The following is a 20742-nucleotide window of genomic DNA, read 5'->3' on the forward strand; positions in this document are numbered from 1 at the left end:
ACTATGCAGTATGGTTGATGGAAGCTTGAGCTGATGGAATAGCGAATTACACAAGTCTTAATTTAAATTCATTATCATCTGTTTTTTTTGTCCAGCAATCAAAGTTTTAAAATTCTCCCTTAAGATGTGTGCACTTGTATTCCCAACGCTGTCAGTCTGGAGATACCCCTGTTGGCGCCCAACATGCTGGTCTGTCATGCTGAGGGAGTGAATTCCAAAGTCTGGAGCTCAAAGCTGATGCTACTTTAGGGTGTTGTACAGGGCCATCTTCAGTAGCTAAACCCACATTTGTAATGTTTCCAACATATCTATGGTGAATATACAGGTATGTGGCACCGCTCTAGCCCAAGTCTTTAACCCTGAGCTCAGCGTAAGAGATATCTGCAGACAGTGCAAAAAATCTTTTTTTTTAAGATTAGATTACTTACAGTGTGGAAACAGGCCCTTCGGCCCAACAAGTCCACACCAACCCTCCGAAGAGCAATCCACCCCCCTATATTTACTCCTTCACCTAACACTCCAGGCAATTTTAGCATGGCCAATTCACCTAACCTGCACATTTTTGGACTGTGGGAGGAAACCAGAGTGCCCGGCGGAAACCCACCCAGACACGGGGAGAATGTGCAAACTCCACACAGACAGTTGCCTGAGGCAAGAATTGAACCCTGGTCTTTGGCACCATGAGGCAGCAGTGCTAACCACTGTGCCACCGTGCCACCTATTATTGAAAGTTTAAACAAGGCAGGCAATTGCTTCCACAGAGTCCTAAGGCTCATCGCAGACTTAAAAATCAAACTTAAGTTAGATTACCCCACTCTGGTTCACAGGAGGGTTGTGGCTCGTACCATCAGCAAAAGAAAGTTTAAAGAAGCTCATCTCAAAGTTTTGATGATTGTACTGGTGGGAGAGGGGTCTGTCATATAGGTGATGCATGTTGAGCTGACAATGTGTGAAGTAGGGCATAAAGTTGACTTCTGAAAATGGGCGTTTTAGAATAATGAAAGAATTGGATCAAATTTGCTTGTTTTATAATTTGTTGCACCGTATGAGCTACATTATATCAGAGAAGGAAAATGGAAGCTGAAAAGCCACCCTAAAAACTACAATATACACTTCAAGGGAGTTGGATACATGTCTGAAGATGAAGAATACAACAGAATATGACAAAAGAGAAGGGAATTGGGAATACAGTAAATTGATCTAGTTGAGGAGTTAGCACTTTCTGTGGTGTCAGTGCTGTAAATCTATCACTTTAATTTTTCTCACAGAAAAACAAATGCAAAAGGAGAAAGTGTGAAACTAGTGATGGTTTTATGTTGTAATCCCATAAGTAAGATTTTTATCAGATGTAGGAGAGTTGATGCATGGCTTGTGTCTGAAAGACAAAAGATTGATGAGAATGTCTGTTTCTGATATATCTTTTATATTGAATTTAGATTGGTTTAGCAGTGGGAGATATTGCTGAAGTCCAGAGAACTGCATCCTTAAAAAGGATTGCAATGCAGGTTAGCCCTTTTGATTTTGTGAAGATGATCAACTTTTCTGAAGAAGAAAGGAATCGAACATTATCTCAAAAACATTTGAATTGAAATATCTTTATTCTTGTAGATTTCTCTTCATACCAGTTTGGAGAAAAAACTTCCCTATTGGTTTCTTAACCGAGTCGACCAGCAGAAAATAATAGTATATCCTAACAAGGCAAGTGGCAGTATGACTGAGGTACGTTTGTGAAAGGCTGCAACAATTTCATTGAGCATGCACTGGGCAGATGAAAGAGCTGAGGGATATGGTGGGTAAAAGTTGTTAATTTTGTTTCTGGAAAAGTACATATTCTTAATGCTGTGGCTAATAATGTAGGCTTAGATTTTTATGTGCATCAGAGATAATCTGATCAAATGGATTTGCCACCCATTAAGAAGCTGTCAAACTTTAATTCAAATTAAATGACTTCCTTTTGAAAGAAATAGAAAATAATATTAGGTCGTGTCCAAGAATATGTAGGTTAGGTGGATTAGCCATAGGTAATGCAGGGTTATGGAAATAAAGTAGGGATAGAATAGGATATACTCTTTGGAGGGTTGGTGTGGATGTGATGGGCCAAACGGCCTACCTCCTCACTATAGGGATTCTATGGTTCTATGTACAAAAATGTAAATTTGAGTCTCAATACAGGATCAATTGAAATCTGCTGCCTCCTCATAGACCATGAATATGTTATTAAGTGAGGTTGAGATGGACTACTCTGATCTTTCCAATATTCCATTGTTTGCCCATGGAAGAAATTAATGCATCTAAGCAAATATGTGTTGATATTAATTATTCGGTGACTAACCAGTGGAAGACACTGGCCACATGGCTGATTGTGATGGTTGAAGTCCTGGTTCATTATCATTTCACCTTGGGCACTCCATCATAACCAGCCTGATCAAAACTGACACCCTGATCCATCTGACAAGAAGGTAGAACTGCAGGGCCATTTGGAGTTTGAGGACTGGCATTTGAAAGTATTGTAAAGATCATCTAAGGCTTCAGGTTAAGCGAGGCTGTTTAGGGACCAGTTACCAATGCAGAGCCTAAATGCTGAATTATTGTCGAGGAACTGCTGAATAGCATCAAGGTGAACCTGAAAAAATAGTATGTTTCAGATCATTAATGATTGTGAGAGACATTAGAATTGGCTAAATTAGTAGACAAGCTCATCATCACTTGTTCAGAATTAGTATGCAGTGATTAGTGTGAGAAATACAACATACAACATTTAATAAAGCGCCTTCTTGTACAGTAAGTGTCTGTGGACATTTCAAGAGAAGTAAAACCTGAAGTCAATGGACCAGATTTGTATGCATCTGTTCTTGTTGGAAGCAGGGAGGTTTACTAATGGCAGACAGGGGCATAAATCAGGATTCCTACCTGCATTCCTGGTGTGCAGAACTGTTGTGGTTCCAGGGTAAGTGTGCAGGAAGGAAGGTTACACTCAGCTCTCCTGCCCTTGCCTACTCTACTTTGGGTATGGCGTTTCAGGGCTTCCAATATTTCTATGGCATTAAACCTGTTCGTTCAGGGCATCTAGTTCATGCTGTGGGGAATTCTACTGTGCAGTGAGTATTTTAACAGGCAAGTTGCCAACTTTATCTATCGTAAGTTTTCTCTTTCTGTGCACTGTTCAACTTTGGAACTCTTCCCTACAGAGTATTAGAAGCAGATTCACTGAATATTTTTAGGGCAGAGGAAGGTTGACTCCCATGTTATGGATCATTTGGCTTCTATGGTTATCAGGGTTATGTGGGAATGTGGATTGAGGCGATAATCAGGTCAGCCATGATCTTATTGAACAGCAGAAAATTCTTAACGGGTCAGTTCACTACTTCTGCTGTCATTCACTGTAATTAGCTGCTGTATAATCACTTAAAGTTGTTTTTTAATGCAGTGATTGTTCATAATGTTTTGCCTTTAAAAGGTAAATGATCACTAAACTGACCAGCATTGTGTAAGTATTCACTTGTATTAGTTTACGTATCCAGAGAGTAAAGAGCTCTTCTGCATTCAACATTTTCAGAATCTGCCTTTATTGTGTCAGCTGGACTCTGTGCTTTCATCTTCAAATTCTTTTAAAGTTCGGAGATCTGCTGAGCCTTTGAAGCACTTTTCGAATATTCATTGCAGCAGAACCTGAGTCCTTTAATAATGCTGGGAAGTCTCTGAAATGCTCATGGATCTGTCAAAATAAATAAACATTCATTCAAAACCCATTGAGAAATGAGTCCTGTCCATAGTGGATACTGGTTCAGTGGGCAGGAGGATGCACAGGGCACAGGGAGGGACATAAAGGGATACCAGAGACAATAGGGGTTTGAGAGATACGGAAGAGGCATGGGAGTGGTGGGGGTTTGAGGTTGGTAAAAGAATGAGTGCCAGAGTGACTAACATTCAATTACAGCTCTGAGCTAATGTCCTAGTGACAGAGATGAGACCTCTAGCTTTCCACTTCAGCATCTGCATCGGCAGCTGCCCTGGTTCCAATTAATCCCTGCCAAGACTTGATGAAAATAGTGTAGATGGGTACTGCAGGCAGGAGGTGGAATTGCAAATTGGAACATGGTCTGACTATAATTCCCATCTCGAAGATGAAAATCCAAGTCAATGTCTTTGATCCCTACCATAGGTGCCTTGCCCTAGCCACTAGTTTCATTCCCTTACCTAGCCACTTGGCTCAGGTGAACCAGACTCTTTGTAACCTCAGCATCCTATTCAGCCTTTAACCAAGTTTCTAACCATATATCCTTTCTTACACTAAGACCACCTACTCTACTTCTGTAATATTTCCTGTTGTCATCCTGCCTCAGTCCTTCTGCTACTGTGATCTTCATTCACCATTTTATTATCAGCTCATTCACTTAAATGTTCAGCTGTTCACTGTCTCATCATTAAAGCCATTCACCTAGCAATGCCTTGTTCATTAACAACACTGGTTCACAGGCCAGGAATGTGTAAGATTTAAAATTCCTGTCTTTGTGCCCAAATCCTTCTTTGGCATCATTCCTCCTTGTCTCTATAACCCCCTGCAGCCTCAGAATTCTGTGACCTTTGAGTATGGCATATTTTGCAACTTAATCTATTTAGGTCTATTGTGGCTTCAATTGTGTAAGATCCTGTGGTCTGGAATTCCTGTGCTAAACCATTCAGCTATCTACCTCCCTCTCCTTTTTTAATAGCCCTTAACATCTAAGTTTTAGATCAAATATTTAACCACTAGTCACACTATCTCCTCGTGACTTGGTGTCAAATTTTGGCCAATAATGTTCCTATGAATTTGAAATGCTCAATGTATTAAAAGTGTGGTGTGGAAGTACGTGTGTGGGACTGGGGTAGATAAGGTCAGAAGTCACACGATACCAAGTTGTCGTCCAACAGGTTTATTTGAAATCACAAGCTTTCTGAGCACTGCTCCATTGTTCACCTGGCAAAGGAACAGCACTCCAAAAGCTTGTGATTTCAAATAAACCCGTTGGACAAAATTAAAAATCACGCAACAAGTTTATTTGGAAGCACTAGCTTTTGGAGCGCTGTTCTTTCATCAGGTAGCTATGGAGCAGGACCATAAGATACAGAATTTATAGCAAAAGGTGACAGCAAAACCTGTTGGACTATTACCTGGCATTGTGTGACTATTAAAAGTGTGTTTTAGATGCAATTTATTGTATTTTTCCCTTTTTATTATAGTAGGATCAATGGTGAAAATGGAATCAAATGTTTTGAATGACAATTCAGCTCAGGTAACAGTTCCATCCACTGAGCCTGCATTCATTCCTATCTCTCCTAGTACTGTGCAAAGGCACAAAGATTTATCTTCAATTATACAGAAACTGCTGTTCATCAAGGATCAAATACCTTTTACTGGGCAGTTTCCCACTTAGTATTTGTATGTAATTTTTTCCTCCATTAACATGAATGTTCTAAGTATCTTTTCTCTTTATCTAAAATAACAATGCACAATCTTGATCAAATGAAAAGACTAGCAATAAAATTCTCTTGTATTGTTCAGCTGGTTGAAAGATTTATGGCTTGAAACTGAATGGGAATCAAACTTTTGTGACAATGTAGTTTGTAACTGCATCATTATGGAAGTGTGACACGAGATGAGAATATATTGGTCAAATGTGTTTCTCTTTACAGGCTCTGGTCCGGAATTTTTCAGAATCCCAAGTCAGTGACCCAGCCACTGAAGTGAAAAGTCACGGAATTGATTACCGAAAGCTTGAACTGCAACTGGAAAAACAGAAATATAGGTCTAAAATCACTGATCATAAATTCAGACTATATTTCATTGACATTTAACTTTGCTGTGCTCATTATTTTCACTTTTTTAAATCTGCAGGTTGAAGGACATTTCGGCCATAATGGAGATGCAGAATGAGCTTCTAATGCTCATCAGTCAAAACTTGGGAATTAATTTTGAGGCAGTAGAGCAAGATCAAGAAACCTTCTCTCAACACAGCAAAGCAAAAAGCAACAAGAAAAGGATGTACAGAATGGAATCTTGTGCTAGCATTGAGGATGTATAACCAGACGGAATAATTTTATAGTTTGGATATTTCTTATGATGAAACTAAGCATAAATGTACTTTATAATATGGTATTCAAAAATATTTCAAATATCTGCTGATCAAAATGAAAGTGCAGTGCTGTCTAAATTTTAATTTGAAATTCCTTGCTTAATATTCTACAGCTATTTTAACTGAGTAAAAACAAAAGAAAAATCCTTTAAAGTACAATAGATCTGTGCACTTTAGGGTGTATTTGTTTTAATTTATTTATTGCAGTGTAGGTCCATGTTCCATGAATCTGCATGGGGCATTTGGATTTTGACAGTATAATTTTCAAAGTAAGTTGATTTGTTCAAAATGAGCAATTATAATGCTGTTGAATTAGTTAACAACATGCTAAACCTATTATGAGGGGTTTTGTGTCTATTATTAACGGTAATGTCCAGGTGGTGTAAATCCTGTATGTGCTATGGTATAGATGTTCTTAATTTGAACTGTAACTTTGCCGTTCATTTCAGGATGACATTGATTATCAAACTACTGTAACTGGGCATCTAGGAGAAGTATCAAGAGGAAAAGTAGAAGGAGTGAATTTCCTTGGATGTATTTTTACTGTTCATGGTGAATGTGCTTCAAGCAGCTTTGAAATCCTAGAATAACATTGTATGTTAAATACTACCTCCAAATATCAGCAAGGTTATAGGAATGTACCATTTAACTTGAACGGCAACACATTCTTAATTTATTTGACAAACACAGCATCTAATAGAAACTTAGAGAACATAAGTTACTTCAGAGGATTCATCATTACATCTTAATGAAACAACCTTATGAAATATTGTTAATCATATTTAGCTATAAATGTACAAAGTAGATGCAGTGCTGAAAGATTATTCAAATAAATGTATGTATGAGCTTTGCGGAAGTGTGTTCTGTGGCTTATCTGGTCCTTACCAGTTTCACAAAATATGTGATTTTGAGATGCCGGTGTTTGATTGGAGTGGACAAAGTTAAAAATCACACTACATCAGGTTATAGTCCAACAGGTTTATTTGGAAGCACTAGCATTCGACACATATCTGTTAATCTCAGTCTTGGAAAATTAGAACTCATCGAGCATCCAGAAGATTTTGGCAGAGTGAGTTCCAGCTTTTCATGAACTTTTCATATGTGTGGAAATAGTATTTCCTGATTTCTCTCATAAATACTTATGTTCTAACTTTCAAGATTGTGTCTATCTCCACCAAATAGAACAATTTTTTATATGTATTCAGTTGCATGATTAATCATTTGAAAAACTTTGATTAGATCGCTCCCTAACCTACTGAATTCCCTGCAATGGATATCAAGTTTATGTAACCTGTTATGATGATTTAGCTCTTTAAATCCTGGTATCAGTCTAGTGAATCTTGACATCTTTCAAGGTCAATGTATTATTCCTGACATTTGATTAAATGGGTCTAATCAAGGCTGTCTACAACTGAAATGTCATTTGTTCACTTTTGTATTCCAGCCCCATTGAGATAAAGGTCAACATCCCATTCACCTTTTTTTATTGTGCTTTAAGGCAATAATTTGCAGAACACCCTCCCCCAATTTTTCTGCTTCTCTTTCTCCCTTTAAGATTCTCCTTTAAACTCACCTTCCTAACCAAATCTTCTACCATCTGTCCTTCATTGCATGATAGTGCTCCTATGAAACACTTGGGAATGTTTCACTAAATTAAAGGCATTATAGAAATACGAGCTGTTGTTTGATTTTATTTTCACTTGTTCTATTGTTTTTTCAGTATTGGTCAAAGCATTAATAAAAGGAAAACTTGAAATTTGAAAATATGATTCGAGATTTGAATTTATTTTGTGAAATATGCTGGAGGATTAAGTTGATTGCCCTTTGTCAACTCAAGTGAGACTAATTTAATTTAGGATTATGTCAGCATAGACTGTTTGGACAAAAGGGTATCAATGAGGGTTTTAAAAGCAGCTGATCTAAGGTAGGAGCAGGATCAGTTGAAGTTACAGAAATGGAAATAACACTGAGTGATAGATCATCAATAATGTATCTTTGGGTTCAACTCCAATACTATCGTTGAGAAAAGTTTGGTTTCCATACTGAATAATTCTATGACTCTATAACAGCAGGATTCCTAGCTATATTTCTGACTCTTTTTATGATTTTGAGTTTGTAGTGATTGGAACCAGGTTGACCTTTTGACTATGAGGTCGTTGATTGGCCCAGGTTAACATCCCCAATTAGGAAAGCCCTGACTGATTGCTATAACTAGGAGATTTAGAGTCTCCTGGGCTAGAGTTAATGTGTAACTGCTTTTTCTTTGGGGGAAGGGAAGAAAACATGATTCCTGAACTGGCTGAATTATTTAGCCAGTTTGTTAACTGGTATTCCTTCTTTATTGAGGACTGATTTCTAAACTGCCTGATCTATACAGTCAATGTGTTTCAGGTGTAACTCAGTTCTCATTAGGGGATTGTTGTTTCACTGGCTGGTTACAACCTGTGTTACTCTTCCCTTTCTCTTTGAGACAAGGACTATGTTAATTTTGTGGCAGGGCTTGGTCATTGCATTCTGGCTTTCTTTGTTTTTAAACATGTTTTTTACTTTTTTGGTATTTGGACTGAGCCTTTTTGAGAAAATACATCTTTCCAGATGAGCTTTTCCTGTGGGCAGGCCTGGACCTTGTCAGTGGACTAGGCCACTGTAAAGACTGAATGTATGTGTGTTGGGAGGTGAGCATTTGCTGTGTCTTGAAGTTTGGGAGTGGACCAAATGCCTGGGAGTTACTCCACCTTCACAATGAACCGTGTTCCTGTGAGTGGGCCTGGTTCTCTGTGGAATAGCTGTGTGCTGTGTGTTTGCTGCTTTCAGGAGTGGATTTTGCATACTGGTGTGGACTCCATTCCTAGGAATGGACTCTGCATTTTGAGGAGAACTGTCTATGGTAATGGACTCTAGAACCAGAAAGGACCCTGTTTGTTGGAAATTGACTGTCTTGTTGCTTGTTGGGTTATCACCTGCTCTGTCCTGTGACCCTGGGTCTGGCAGGCCTTACTGTGAGCTGGGTGGCTCATAGGTCATCCTAAGAGCCAGAGGGTGGATAGGCTGTCCTGTCTACCAGAAGGTCAGTAAGCTGCCCCAAGGGCTGGAATGTGGGTAGGCCATTCTGCTGCCAGTCACCCTGATAGTTGGAAGTTGGGTAGGCTGTTCTGAATGCTGTTGTCCTGAGTGGGGTAATTGGGATGGGCTGTCTGAGAGGTGTTGGAAGGGGTCAGAGTAGCTGAGCCAGCAGGTGTGTAGGGGCAGGCTAAGGTCTGAAAGGCTTGTGGGCTATCCTGTGCGCCGTCATCCGAGGGAAGGGGATGGGATATCCTGAAGGTGGCTGGAAGGGGTGTCAGGGAAGTCCAAAGGTAGAATGGCACATCAAGATGGGTGAGATCCCAATGGTATGTAGGGGCAGACTGAGAGATGGAAGGTGGGTAGGCTGTCCTCAACACTGCCACACTGGGCAAATAAGGGGACAGGCTGTCCTAGAGGTGGCCGGAAGGTGCTAAATGTGGTTAGGGAAGCTGGAAGGTGGGTATGCCATCCTGATTGCTATTTCCCTGGGGGGTGATGGTTGGGGAAACAAGACAGGCTGTGCTAGATGTGGCAGGAAGGGGCATGGGGTGGGCTGAGGTGGGAGAGCGCATGGAGCAGGCTGCCTTAGAGTGGCCAGAATGTGGGAGGGATGGGTGGGTTTCTGGGGTGGGGGGAGGTCTGTATTCTGTTTTTCTTAATCTAATTGGACTGTCTTATGTATTTGTTATTGTTTTGTAATGACTGAAAGTGGGATATTGAGGGTTTGTCCTCATTTCCCTGAAAACTGGTTGATGGGAGGGTTTGGGGCCTGGCTTTGCTGTCCCCCTTCCCTTGTAAAATTGCTGTTTCTCTGTATACAGCTGTTAATGTTAACTGCTTTGTAAACTGCATTTTTTATATTTAAAAAAACAGGAGTTCAGATTCTCCTCAGTTCAGAGACTCTGACTCTGAGCTGACTGGCTCAGTGCTGGAAAAATCCAACAGGTCAGGTAGCATCAGAGGGGCAGGAGAGTTGGTGTTTGCACAGTGTACTGTGCACAAATAAGGGGTGACTTGATGATAGAATACCAGCCTCTGTGTGCAGATATTAGAGTTGTACTGCATTGTTTAATGGGTTTTTGATGTTTGCTTTCTGTTTATTGTTACAGACACTTAAATGATGAACAAATCCAGCATTTTTAACAAATGAACTGACAGCGTCAAGATGATGGATATAAATTTAATGGCTGTTTTGAGAGGGGAGGAATTCTGAAATGTCACAACCATCCATAATCAGGGTGACTTTAAATGGAAAGCCTACACAGGAAGAGGGCTAAGCTGATTACCCAATCCCCTTTCAGCAGGGAGCTACATCTGCAGCCATGTTGTGCTTTTTTTCTTCCAGGGATCTAGGAGAAAAGGGAATAAGACTGATCTGCAAATGTGTGCATTAGTGGCCTGATGTTCTAAAGGGGGGGGGTTTAGTGTGCTCAAAGGTCACAGCCAAAAGATCCATCAGTTAAAAACCCCTGCGATGTAGGGAAAGAAAAGGGATGGATTCTGTCACTGAGTGCTAGAGGTCAAATAACCAATAGTTACTGTCAAAAGAATCTCCATCAACCTGCAAAACCACGAATCTCAATTGACTGCTACTGGTACCCATCAACATTCAACCATCCACTCTTCACAAACCATTCAGAGACCAATCCAGTTTTTTTTTTAAATCTCTCTCTCCTTTTTGCATTTGCCACTTATTTCATGCATTTGTAGATTAAAAATATTAGTTTCTTCTCATGTTGGTAAATTATCAACTCACTTTTAATTAATTTAAGAAAGCCTGGTCATGTTGGCACCTTTTTTAAAAGTAAAAATTCATCTGAGTCTGGGAGGAAAGTATTCACAATGGAAGGAATCCTACTTAAATTAGTTTGTGATCAAGCGAGGGGGTGGGTCACTAAAAGGCAAAACCGTTCACCCCTCCTCACCCGGGAGCTTCAAGGTTTGAAGTATCATGTCTAACTTTATCACCAATTGGAAACTCTCAACAAGGAGTGGTTGTAAGTGTGTAATATGCACATTTTAACTTGGGCTCCTCAATAGTTTTGAAACTGAGGAAGTTGATATTGATGAGTTGTAGATCCACACAGTTGGCATTGACTCTGGAATGTGTTACTAGTAAACTGTTGAGGAGAGTTTACAATCTTGTCAACTGTATTCACCTGCATTTTGACCTTGTACAGAGTGGATCTTCTCCACAGTATATATGTCGTGTTAATTCTTGCAGAGCTGCAGAACCAACACAGCACCAAGGGAAAAAAAATTGAGAATGAAGACAATTTTTGGGCATGCACCCAGTTTGGAGGTACTACAGGACTCAGAATATTGGTATCCTGGTGTCTCCCTGACACATCTTTGGAATGAAATACTGCTACCATTATCCCTTGAAGGGGAAGTCCAGGTCCCTCAACCCCCTCTTGCTGTGCCAATGAATGTATTGATTGATCTGCTAAACCTGTACTTGGCATGTAGGAGTGTACTGTAGAGTGATATGATGGCACTGTGGTTATCGCTGTTATTTTACAATGCCAGGGACATGGTATCAATTCCAGCCTTGGGTGACTGCCAACATGGAGTTTACATATTCTCTCCATGTCTGCATGGATTTCCTCTGGGTGCTCCAATCTCGTCCCGCAATCCAAAGATGTGCTGGTTAGATGGTTGTGCATGCTTAAAAAATAGTTCTGTAGCATGCAGGTTTGGTGGGTTAGCTATGGTTAAAAACCCCACGCAGGGGTGGGGTAAACTTGGGTAGGATGCTTTTTGGGGTCAGTGCAGACATGATCGGCCAAGTGGCCTCTTTCCATTTCATTTTCCAAAACAATCTTTTGCGATCTGTCTTATGTTCCTTGGTAATTTTCATTAAAATTATTTTTCAACTTTCCTATCATCTGAGGAAAAAGGCTCTCACTGTCCATCCTATATTACCCTCTGATTATCTTATACATCTTGATTAAGTCATGTCTCAACCTTCTCTCCAATGAAAACAGTCTCTGTGCCTTCAGTCTTTGCTCATAAGACCTTCCTTTCATATCAGGCAACATCCTAGTAAATCTCCTCTGAATCCTTTCCAAAGCTTCCACATCCTTCCAATAATGTGGTAACTAAACTGTATGTAATACTCCAGGTACGGCCTTACCAGTGTCTTGTACAGCTGATGCATGACCTCGTGGTTCCAAAACTCAATCCCCCTACCAATAAACACCAACACACTATATGCCTTCTTAACAACCCTATCAACTTGGCTGGCAACTTTCAGGAATTTATGCACCTGGACACCAAGATCTCTCTGTTCATCTATACTGCCAAGAACGTTACCATTAGCCCAGTACTCTGCATTTCTGTTACTACTTCTGAAGTGAACTACCTCATACTTTTAAGCATTAAACTCCATTTCTGTGGTTTAGAGTGCTCCTTATCAAGGGAATGGTTGTCCCGGTTTATACTATCACAGTGATCTACAGTACATCTTTCTAAGACAGCTGAGTGGCATAACTGGAGCGTGTTGAGCCCCTAACTTTGCAGTGGTGGGTTTAAAAGATGATTTTGCTATTTGGATCTGTGTTTCTGACACTGGCGGTGGCAGCTACATTTGCTCGCATTAGCTCAGTATCAGTTTCTTCCACACAGTCAAGATTTCAACCTGAAGAAGGTGGTGTTGGGGTTATATTTTAAAAGCAGGAAAATGACTTCATTCCTGATGAAGGGCTTTTGCCCGAAACAACATTGATTTTTTTTTCCCTGGTCCTCGGATGCTGCCTGACCTGCTGTGCTTTTCCAGTACCGCTCTAATCTCAACTCTGATCTGTAACCCACAACGTCCTTCGGCACTATCCACAGCTCTGCCTACCTTAGTGGCATCCTTCTACGTATATGTTCAGATCATTTATAAAAATGACAAACAGCAGTGGCCCCAAAACAGATCTTTACAGCATGCCATTGGTAACTGAGCTCCAGGATAAACATTACCCATCAACCTCCACCCTCTGTTTTTTTTTCAGCTCGCCAATTTCTGATCCAAACTGCTAAATCACCTTCAATCCCGAAACTCTGTATTTTATGCACTAGCCTACCACGTAGAACCTTGTCAAACACCTTACCAAAATCCATAAGTACCACATCAACCGCTTTACCTTCATGCACCTGTTTTGTCACCCCAAAACTAAGTTTAGTTAGGCACAACCTACCCTTCATAAAACAGTGTTGACTATCCCTAATCAAATTATTCTTTTCCAGATGATTATAAATCCTATCCCTTATAATCTTTTCCAATACCTTCCCCACAACTGAAGCAAGGCTCACTGGCCTATGATTACCGGGGTTGTCCTGACTCCCCTTCTTAAACAAGGAAACAACATTTACTGTCCTCCAGTCTTCTGGAACTACTCCTGTCGACAATGATGACATAAAGATCAAAGCGAAAGGCTCTATAACTTTCTCCCTGGCTTCCCAGAGAATCCGAGGATAAATCCCATCTGGCCCAGGGGTCTTGTCTATTTTCAGATCTTCCAAAATTGCTAAAACCACCTCTTTGTTAACCGCAATCCCATCTAATCTTGTAGCCTGTATCTCCGTATTCTCAATAACATTGCCCTTTTCCAATGTGAATACTGATGAAAAGCATCCATTAAGTGCTTCCCCAATGTCCTCCGATTCCACGCATCGCTTTCCACTGCTGTCTTTGATTGTCCCTAATCTTGCCCTAATCATTCTTTTATCCCTGATATACCTATTAGAAGGTCTTAGGTTTTCTTTGATCTTATCTGCCAAAACTTCTCATGTCCCCTCCTGGATCTTCTCAGCCCTCTCTTTAGATCTTTTCTGGCTAACTTATAACTCTCAAACCTCCTAACTGAGCCTTCACACCTCATCCTCACATTTCCCTTTTACACTTTCACTAGCACACATACACGCACTCTCTCATAGACACTCATTAATCTCCCCCTTCCTCCCCACCCGCCCCCCCCCCCAACACATTTGTGGGCTGAATTTGTACTTGCAGAATTACATTTTATTTTGCTCAAAAACTGCATGAATCCATGTAAGATTCTGTAAATCCATTTTTAGGTTAGAATCAGGCTGACCATTGTGGCACAGATAGCCTCACACCTTAAATGCATTATCTGGGCCGCCATGACACCAATTGTTAAAGTTCACTTGAGAATGTAACCTTTAAAAAAAGTCCTGTGATTTACAAATGGAAGAACTGAAACCAACATGTTAATTTGAAAAGATGAGCAACTGTAAACACACTAAACGTTTGCTATACATTCTGTATCTAATGATCTTATACTCCACAACCACCTGATAAAGGAGCAGTGCTCCAAAAGCTAGTGCTTCCAAGTTATCCTGTTGGACTATAACCTGGTGTTGTGTGATTTTTAATTTTGTAAATCCCCATATAAGCCGCCGCCTTTCTCTTGACAAGAGCTTCAACTTCGATAGTAAACCATAGCTCCCTCTCTCGACAACTGCCTCCCTGCCTGATAAGTATATACTTATCAAGGACCCGCAGGAGCTGTCCCTTGAATAAGCTCCACATTTCAAGTGTATCCATCCCCTGCAGTTTCCTTCCCCATCCTATGTATCCTAAATCTTGCCTAATTGCATCATAATTGCCTTTTCCCCCAGTTATATCTCTTTCCCTGTGGTATATACCTATCCTTGCCCTTTACTATTGTAAACATATCCAAATTATGGTCACTATCGCCAAAGTGCTCGCCTACCTCCAAATCTAACAGCTGTCTGGGTTCATTACCCAGTACCAAATCCACTATGGCATTGTCCCCTTGTTGGCCTGTCTACAGTCTGAGTCAGAAAACCATCCTGCACACATTGAACAAAAACAGACCCATCTAAACTACTTGAACTATAGTATTCCCAGTCAATATTGGGGAAGTTAAAGTCCTCCGTAGCAACTACCCTGTTACTCTCGCTCCTATCAAGAATCATCTTTGCTATCCTTTTCTCTACATCTTTGGAGCAATTCGGCGGCCTCCTCCCAACAGGGTGACCTCTCTATTTCTGTTTCTAACCTCAGCCTAAACTACTTCAATGGATGAGTCCTCAACTGTTATCTTAGCTGCTGTAATACTACCCTTGATTAACAACGCCACACCATACTCCCCCTCCCCAATCTTTTACCAACTTCTCTGTTCTTGCTGAAACATCTAAATTCCAGAACCTGCAACAACCATTCCTGTCCTTCCTCTACCCATGTCTCTGAAATGGCCACAACATCGAAATCCCAGGTATCAATCCATACTGCAAGTTCACCCATCTAATTCCGGATGCTCCTGGCATTGAAGTACACACATTTCAAACCAACATCCTGACTGATGGTGCCCTCTTGTGATCTTGTAAACCTACCCCTGACCTCGCTACCCTCAACCTCCTGTATACTGGAATGACCATTCACGTTCCTATCCCCCTGTTGCATTAGTTTAAACCCTCCTGAAGAGCGTTAGCAAATTTCCCCCCAGGATATTGGTACCCTACTGGTTCAGGTGAAGACCATCCTGTTTGTAGAGGTCCCAATTTCCCCAGACAGCGCTCCAATTATCCAAGAATCCAAAACCCTCCCTCTGGCACCATCCCTGCAGCCACATGTTCAGCTCTGTTCTCTCCCTGTTCCTTGCTTCACTAGCACGTGGCTCAGGCAACAAACCAGAGATAATAACTGTTTGTTCTAGCTCTAAGCTTCTATCTTAACTCCCGGAATTTCTGCCTTTGGTAGGTAGAAAGGTGGGGATCTATTTTATTGGTGCGTATGTGGACCACGACTTGGGACTGCTCCCTCTCCCCCCTCAAGGATCCCAAAAACACGACCAAAGACATCTGGCAGATGATGGAAGTTTTGACCTGCTCCAGTTAAAATTTGGCATTCCACCCATAAATGCATATGTAATAACCTGGAGAGAACTTAATTGTGTTAGAAAACGTGATCTGGCCCCAAACAGCAGTACAAGGAGAGTTAGCTATTTGGATACAGAACTGCCTCGAAGGTTGAAGACAGAGGGTGGTGATGGTGGAGGGTTGTTTTTCAGACTGGAGGCCTGTGACCAGTGGAGTGCCACAAGGATCGGTGCTGGGTCCACTGCTTTTCATCATTTATTTAAATAATTTGGATGTGAACATATGGTTAGTAAGTTTGCAAAAGGGACCTAAGGGGCAACATTTTCACACAGAGGGTGGTGCATGTATGGAATGAGCTGCCAGAGGAGGTGGTGGAGGCTGGTACAATTATAACATTTAAAAGGCATCTAGATGGGTAACTGAATAGAATGGATTTAGAGGGATATGGGCCAAATGCTGGCAAATGGGACTAGGGTATTTTAGGATATCTGGTCAGCATGGACGAGTTGGACCAAAGGGTCTGTTTTCGTGCTGTATGTCTCTATGACCTCCTGCTTTTAGACTCACCTCCAGACAGATTCTCAGAAGATTCTGCCGAATGGATTAATGAGTGGAGTGCAGTTGTGGATCTTGGGAAGCAGGTAGAAGTGGGTTTGGGGGTCTAATTTAAAGTTGTTGAAGTTTAACCTTCTGAGCAGGTGAGGTCAGTGACAGCCTCAAAATGATGTTGTGACATTTGGGGAGGAGGATCTGCTATAGAGGGAACTGCATGCGACTCGAGATGCATTGCTTGACTCTTAACAGTCCTCCAGATAATCAGAGATGGGAAATAGCCAGCAATACCTACAACCTGTAAATTAACAAAACAAAACACCCAGGGACACTCTACAACTGCACTTTCTGTAATGTGGCCAGATGACCACATCCTTTGCTTTCCCTCCCAGCAACACTCTTATTAAATACAACAACACTTCATAGTGCGCTTCGTAGACCGCTATGTGTTTATTTTTTGTGATTAAATTAAAAACTTGAAGCAGAATGACCATTCAGGTTTCCACCCACATTAAGACTAAAACAGATGCTGGGATTTTCCCCAAATATGGTTCACTTGTTTAGTAACTTCACAAAAAAATCTAACTCTACCAACACCTTACTGCTTTCATCTAACAAATTATTCAGAAAGAATTCTGATTTATAAAATTTTGAAGCTTCTTATCTCGCATTGAAAATATTTTATTAACGCAGCTGTGCTTGAGAAACGTGCCCATACAGCTTAGTTGCTAACACCCGCTCTGTTTTTCTAAGTCATCAGAATTTATAGCTTCAATCACAGGGATTACACTCCGAAAGGATTAGATGGTTCCCATTACCTTCCAGATCCCCATAATTCTGTTGAACTCACAGTTTTTATTGTGGTAATCTTGGCAATTAATTCTGTATTATGAGAGAATTTCTTAGTCCGGGAATTGTTTCCACCGTAATAACTTCACCCTTCTCTGACCTTGTGTACTGGGGAACCATTTGAATTTTCAGTGAAAATTCTGTTGAATCATAGAGCTACATGTTTTGCAGAGGGGCAATAAAACCTCTTTTTGGTTAATCTAGGGCTGTCATAAATCCAGATGATTAACTGATTTGCAGCTTTCAAAGTCCGGTTGAATGATGTGATCCTGGAAATATATTCAATTTATAAACGCACTCTCTCTCTGGTATTTTTAGTTAGCAGGAAGCCTGAAGCTTCTCTCTTAAAGGTACCTATATTGGCATATATCTGTGTTCTCTGATGAGTGGTTTTCAGTGTATACCATAAATAAACTTGTATCAAAGTATTTCCTTTCCATAGGGAAACTGATTCTACATCCATGTTCTACAGTTACAAATAATAGAAAGGAATGGATTGTTGAATAAGCTGCAATTTCCCAGAAAAAAGTCTTACCTTTGTGCATTTAGTTTAAATTCTTGAATATCATGATATTCATATCTTTTACCAGTTCAAGAAAAGAATCTGGAGAATTGGCTCCTTTATTAAGGAACAAGTTCCCCTGTCTATCCTGAGTTTTGGCCATATGTTATCATGTTCGGATATATTCATCTGTCTGGAACTCCCAACCACCTCTCCCCAGGCTGGTCCATTTGTTCTTCATGTGTATCATTGTGTAAAAAATGCATTTTATTTTGTAGCATTTGGACATTCTCACAGTAGTGTGGGAGGGATACATTCAAAACAGGTCTTAGAAACTATTTGATGACTGGAATTTAGCAAAAAAGGAAAACAGATAGAATTGGCATTTCTACTTGGATTTTCTGCTTGAAGGCAGGTTCTGGAAGATTATTCATAGCCCGGAACAAGGTACTATATTTGTTTTTACTGAGGTAGGGAGAAGTGAGAGGGTCCATGTTCACTTTAGTCAGAACCTGAATCAAATACCCCGCTGTTGTTGATGCATGAAGCCTCAAACTAAGTCTTCAGCTAATTGAGGGAATGTCTTCCCTCGTATTGGTCTAAATGGCAATATCTTGTGATACGTTATCAAATTGATTTGAGACCTGATCTATATTAAGTGTGGTTTACTGTGGATGGTCAGGTGATCTTATTTCTTGATCTGCTTAATTTAAATGATTGGATTAATTAATACAATGAATCAACAATTCCATTGTGGTCGTGTCATGCCACTGCAGGGATGAAAGGTAAGAGGTGAACTCGATAAACCCTTCCCTTTGTCAGTCCAACTATTATTTTGTTCCTGTGTTGCTATAGTGCAATAAATCCCCAGGCCCAGATGAGATGTAACCCAAGTTGCTGTGTGAGGCAAGGGCAGAGATTGCAGGCTCCAGGCCGTAATTTTCAAAATCTGCCTGAACACAGGTGCCAGAGGACATGGCATAAGAAGGCTGGCAGTGAGAAACCAGAAAACTATAGGCTAGTGAGTTTAACATTTTAGAAAAGAATTTGAGGGACAATATTAATCTCCAAGGATTACTCAAGAATAGTTAGCTTAGCTGTGTAAGGGGCAGATCATATCTGAAAGTTTAATTGAAATCTTTGAGAAGGTAACTAGAAGTGTAGATGGTAGAGCAGTGGTCCTAGTAATATATATATATATCTTTGATAAGGGTTTTGAAAATGTCTGACATGTGAGACTGATCAAGAAAGTAAGAGTCTATGGGTTCCAGGGCAAATTGAATGCAAATTTGGCTTAGTGGCATGAGGCAAGGGTAATGATTAAAGCTTGTTGTATCATAGCATCCCTACAGTGTGGAAACAGACCCTTCAGCCCAACACGTCCACACTCACCCTCTGAAGAATAACACACCCAGACCCATTCCTCCTACTCTATATTTACTCCTAATGCACCTAACTGGCACATTGCTGAATGCTACAGGCAATTTAGCACAGCCAATAAACCTAACCTGCATATCTGTGGGAGAAAACCGGTGCATGTGGAGGAAGCCCATGCAAATACAGAGAGAATGTGCAAACTTCACACAGACAGTCGACCAAGGCTGGAATCGAAACCGGGTGTCTGGTGCTGTGAGACAGCAGTGCTAACCACTGAGCCATCATGCTGCCCCAATTGTAGTGATTGGAGGCCTGTGCCCAATGGTGTACCACAAGGCTTGGAGTTAAATCCCTTGCTGTTTGTTGTGTATATTAATAATCTAGACACGAATGTAGAAGGTATGATCAGTAAGTTTGCCAATGACACAAAAATTGGTAGTGTGGTAAATAGTGATCCAAGGAACAGGAGAATAGCCTTAGAATACAAAACGATACAGACAGGCTTGTCAGATGGGCAGAACATGGCAAACGGGATTTAATCCTGAAAATATGAAGTAATCAATTTTGAGCAGAGGTACACAAGAAATAGTAGGATCCTCAGAAATACAGAGTATCAGAGGATTTTATAAGTGAGAGTTAACATGAGTTCAGAGGCATTATGTTCTTGTTAGTGAAAGGTAAGGCTGGTAAGAGTAGAGAACAATGGATGAATAAAGATATTGAGGTTCCAGACTAGAATAAGAAAGAATCACATTAGACATAGACAACTGGGATCAAATGAATCTCTTGAAGGCTGTAAAGATTGTCAGGGCATTCTGAAGAGGAATATCAGGAGGGCAAAGAGGGGACATGAGATATCCTTGGCAGATAAGGTGAAGGATAATCCACAGAGATTCTGTAAGTACATGAAGAGGAAAATAACAATTAGAGAGAGAATACAGCCCCTTAAAGGTCAACGAGATCATCTATGTATCGAACCTTAGGTGAAAGGAAAAATACTAAATTCACGTCAGTTTTTACAGTAGAGAAAGAAATGGAGGCTAGAAATCTTCGAGAAATAAATATTGATATTTTGAAAACAGTTCACATTACAGAAGAGGGTGTGCTGGTGGCCTTAGAACACATAAAGGCGGATACATCTCTGGGACTTGATCAAGTCTATTGCAGGATGTTGTGGGATATTAGGGAAGAAATTGTAGAGCCTCTAGTAGAGGTATTTGTATCATCGATAATCACAGGTGAAGTGCTGAAGGACTGGAGGTTGGCTAATGTTGTGTCTTTATTCAAGAAGGGCTGTAAGGAGAAACCTGGGAACTATAGACCTGAGATCCTGACATTGATGGTGGGTAAGTTGTTGGAGGTGATTCTGAGGGACAGGATTGACATGCATTTGGAGAGGCAAGGACTGATTAGCGATTGTCAGCATGGCTTTGT

General features: G+C 40.6%; 1 protein-coding gene across 1 annotated transcript in view; it reads left to right on the forward strand.

Annotated features, from left to right (window-relative positions):
• Positions 1–6234, forward strand: part of LOC140476815 (transient receptor potential cation channel subfamily A member 1-like) — a 98405-nt gene extending 92171 nt beyond the window's left edge. Inside the window, exons 24-27 of the mRNA XM_072569606.1 lie at positions 1437–1505; positions 1609–1719; positions 5674–5786; positions 5876–6234. Of these exons, the coding sequence (XP_072425707.1) occupies positions 1437–1505; positions 1609–1719; positions 5674–5786; positions 5876–6062 (480 nt within the window). The 3' untranslated portion in view covers positions 6063–6234. The remainder of the gene's footprint in view (positions 1–1436; positions 1506–1608; positions 1720–5673; positions 5787–5875) is intronic.
• Positions 6235–20742: the final 14508 nt, after the last annotated feature.

The sequence above is a fragment of the Chiloscyllium punctatum genome, chromosome 5 (genome assembly GCF_047496795.1).
Source record: "Chiloscyllium punctatum isolate Juve2018m chromosome 5, sChiPun1.3, whole genome shotgun sequence".
NCBI lineage: Eukaryota > Metazoa > Chordata > Chondrichthyes > Orectolobiformes > Hemiscylliidae > Chiloscyllium > Chiloscyllium punctatum.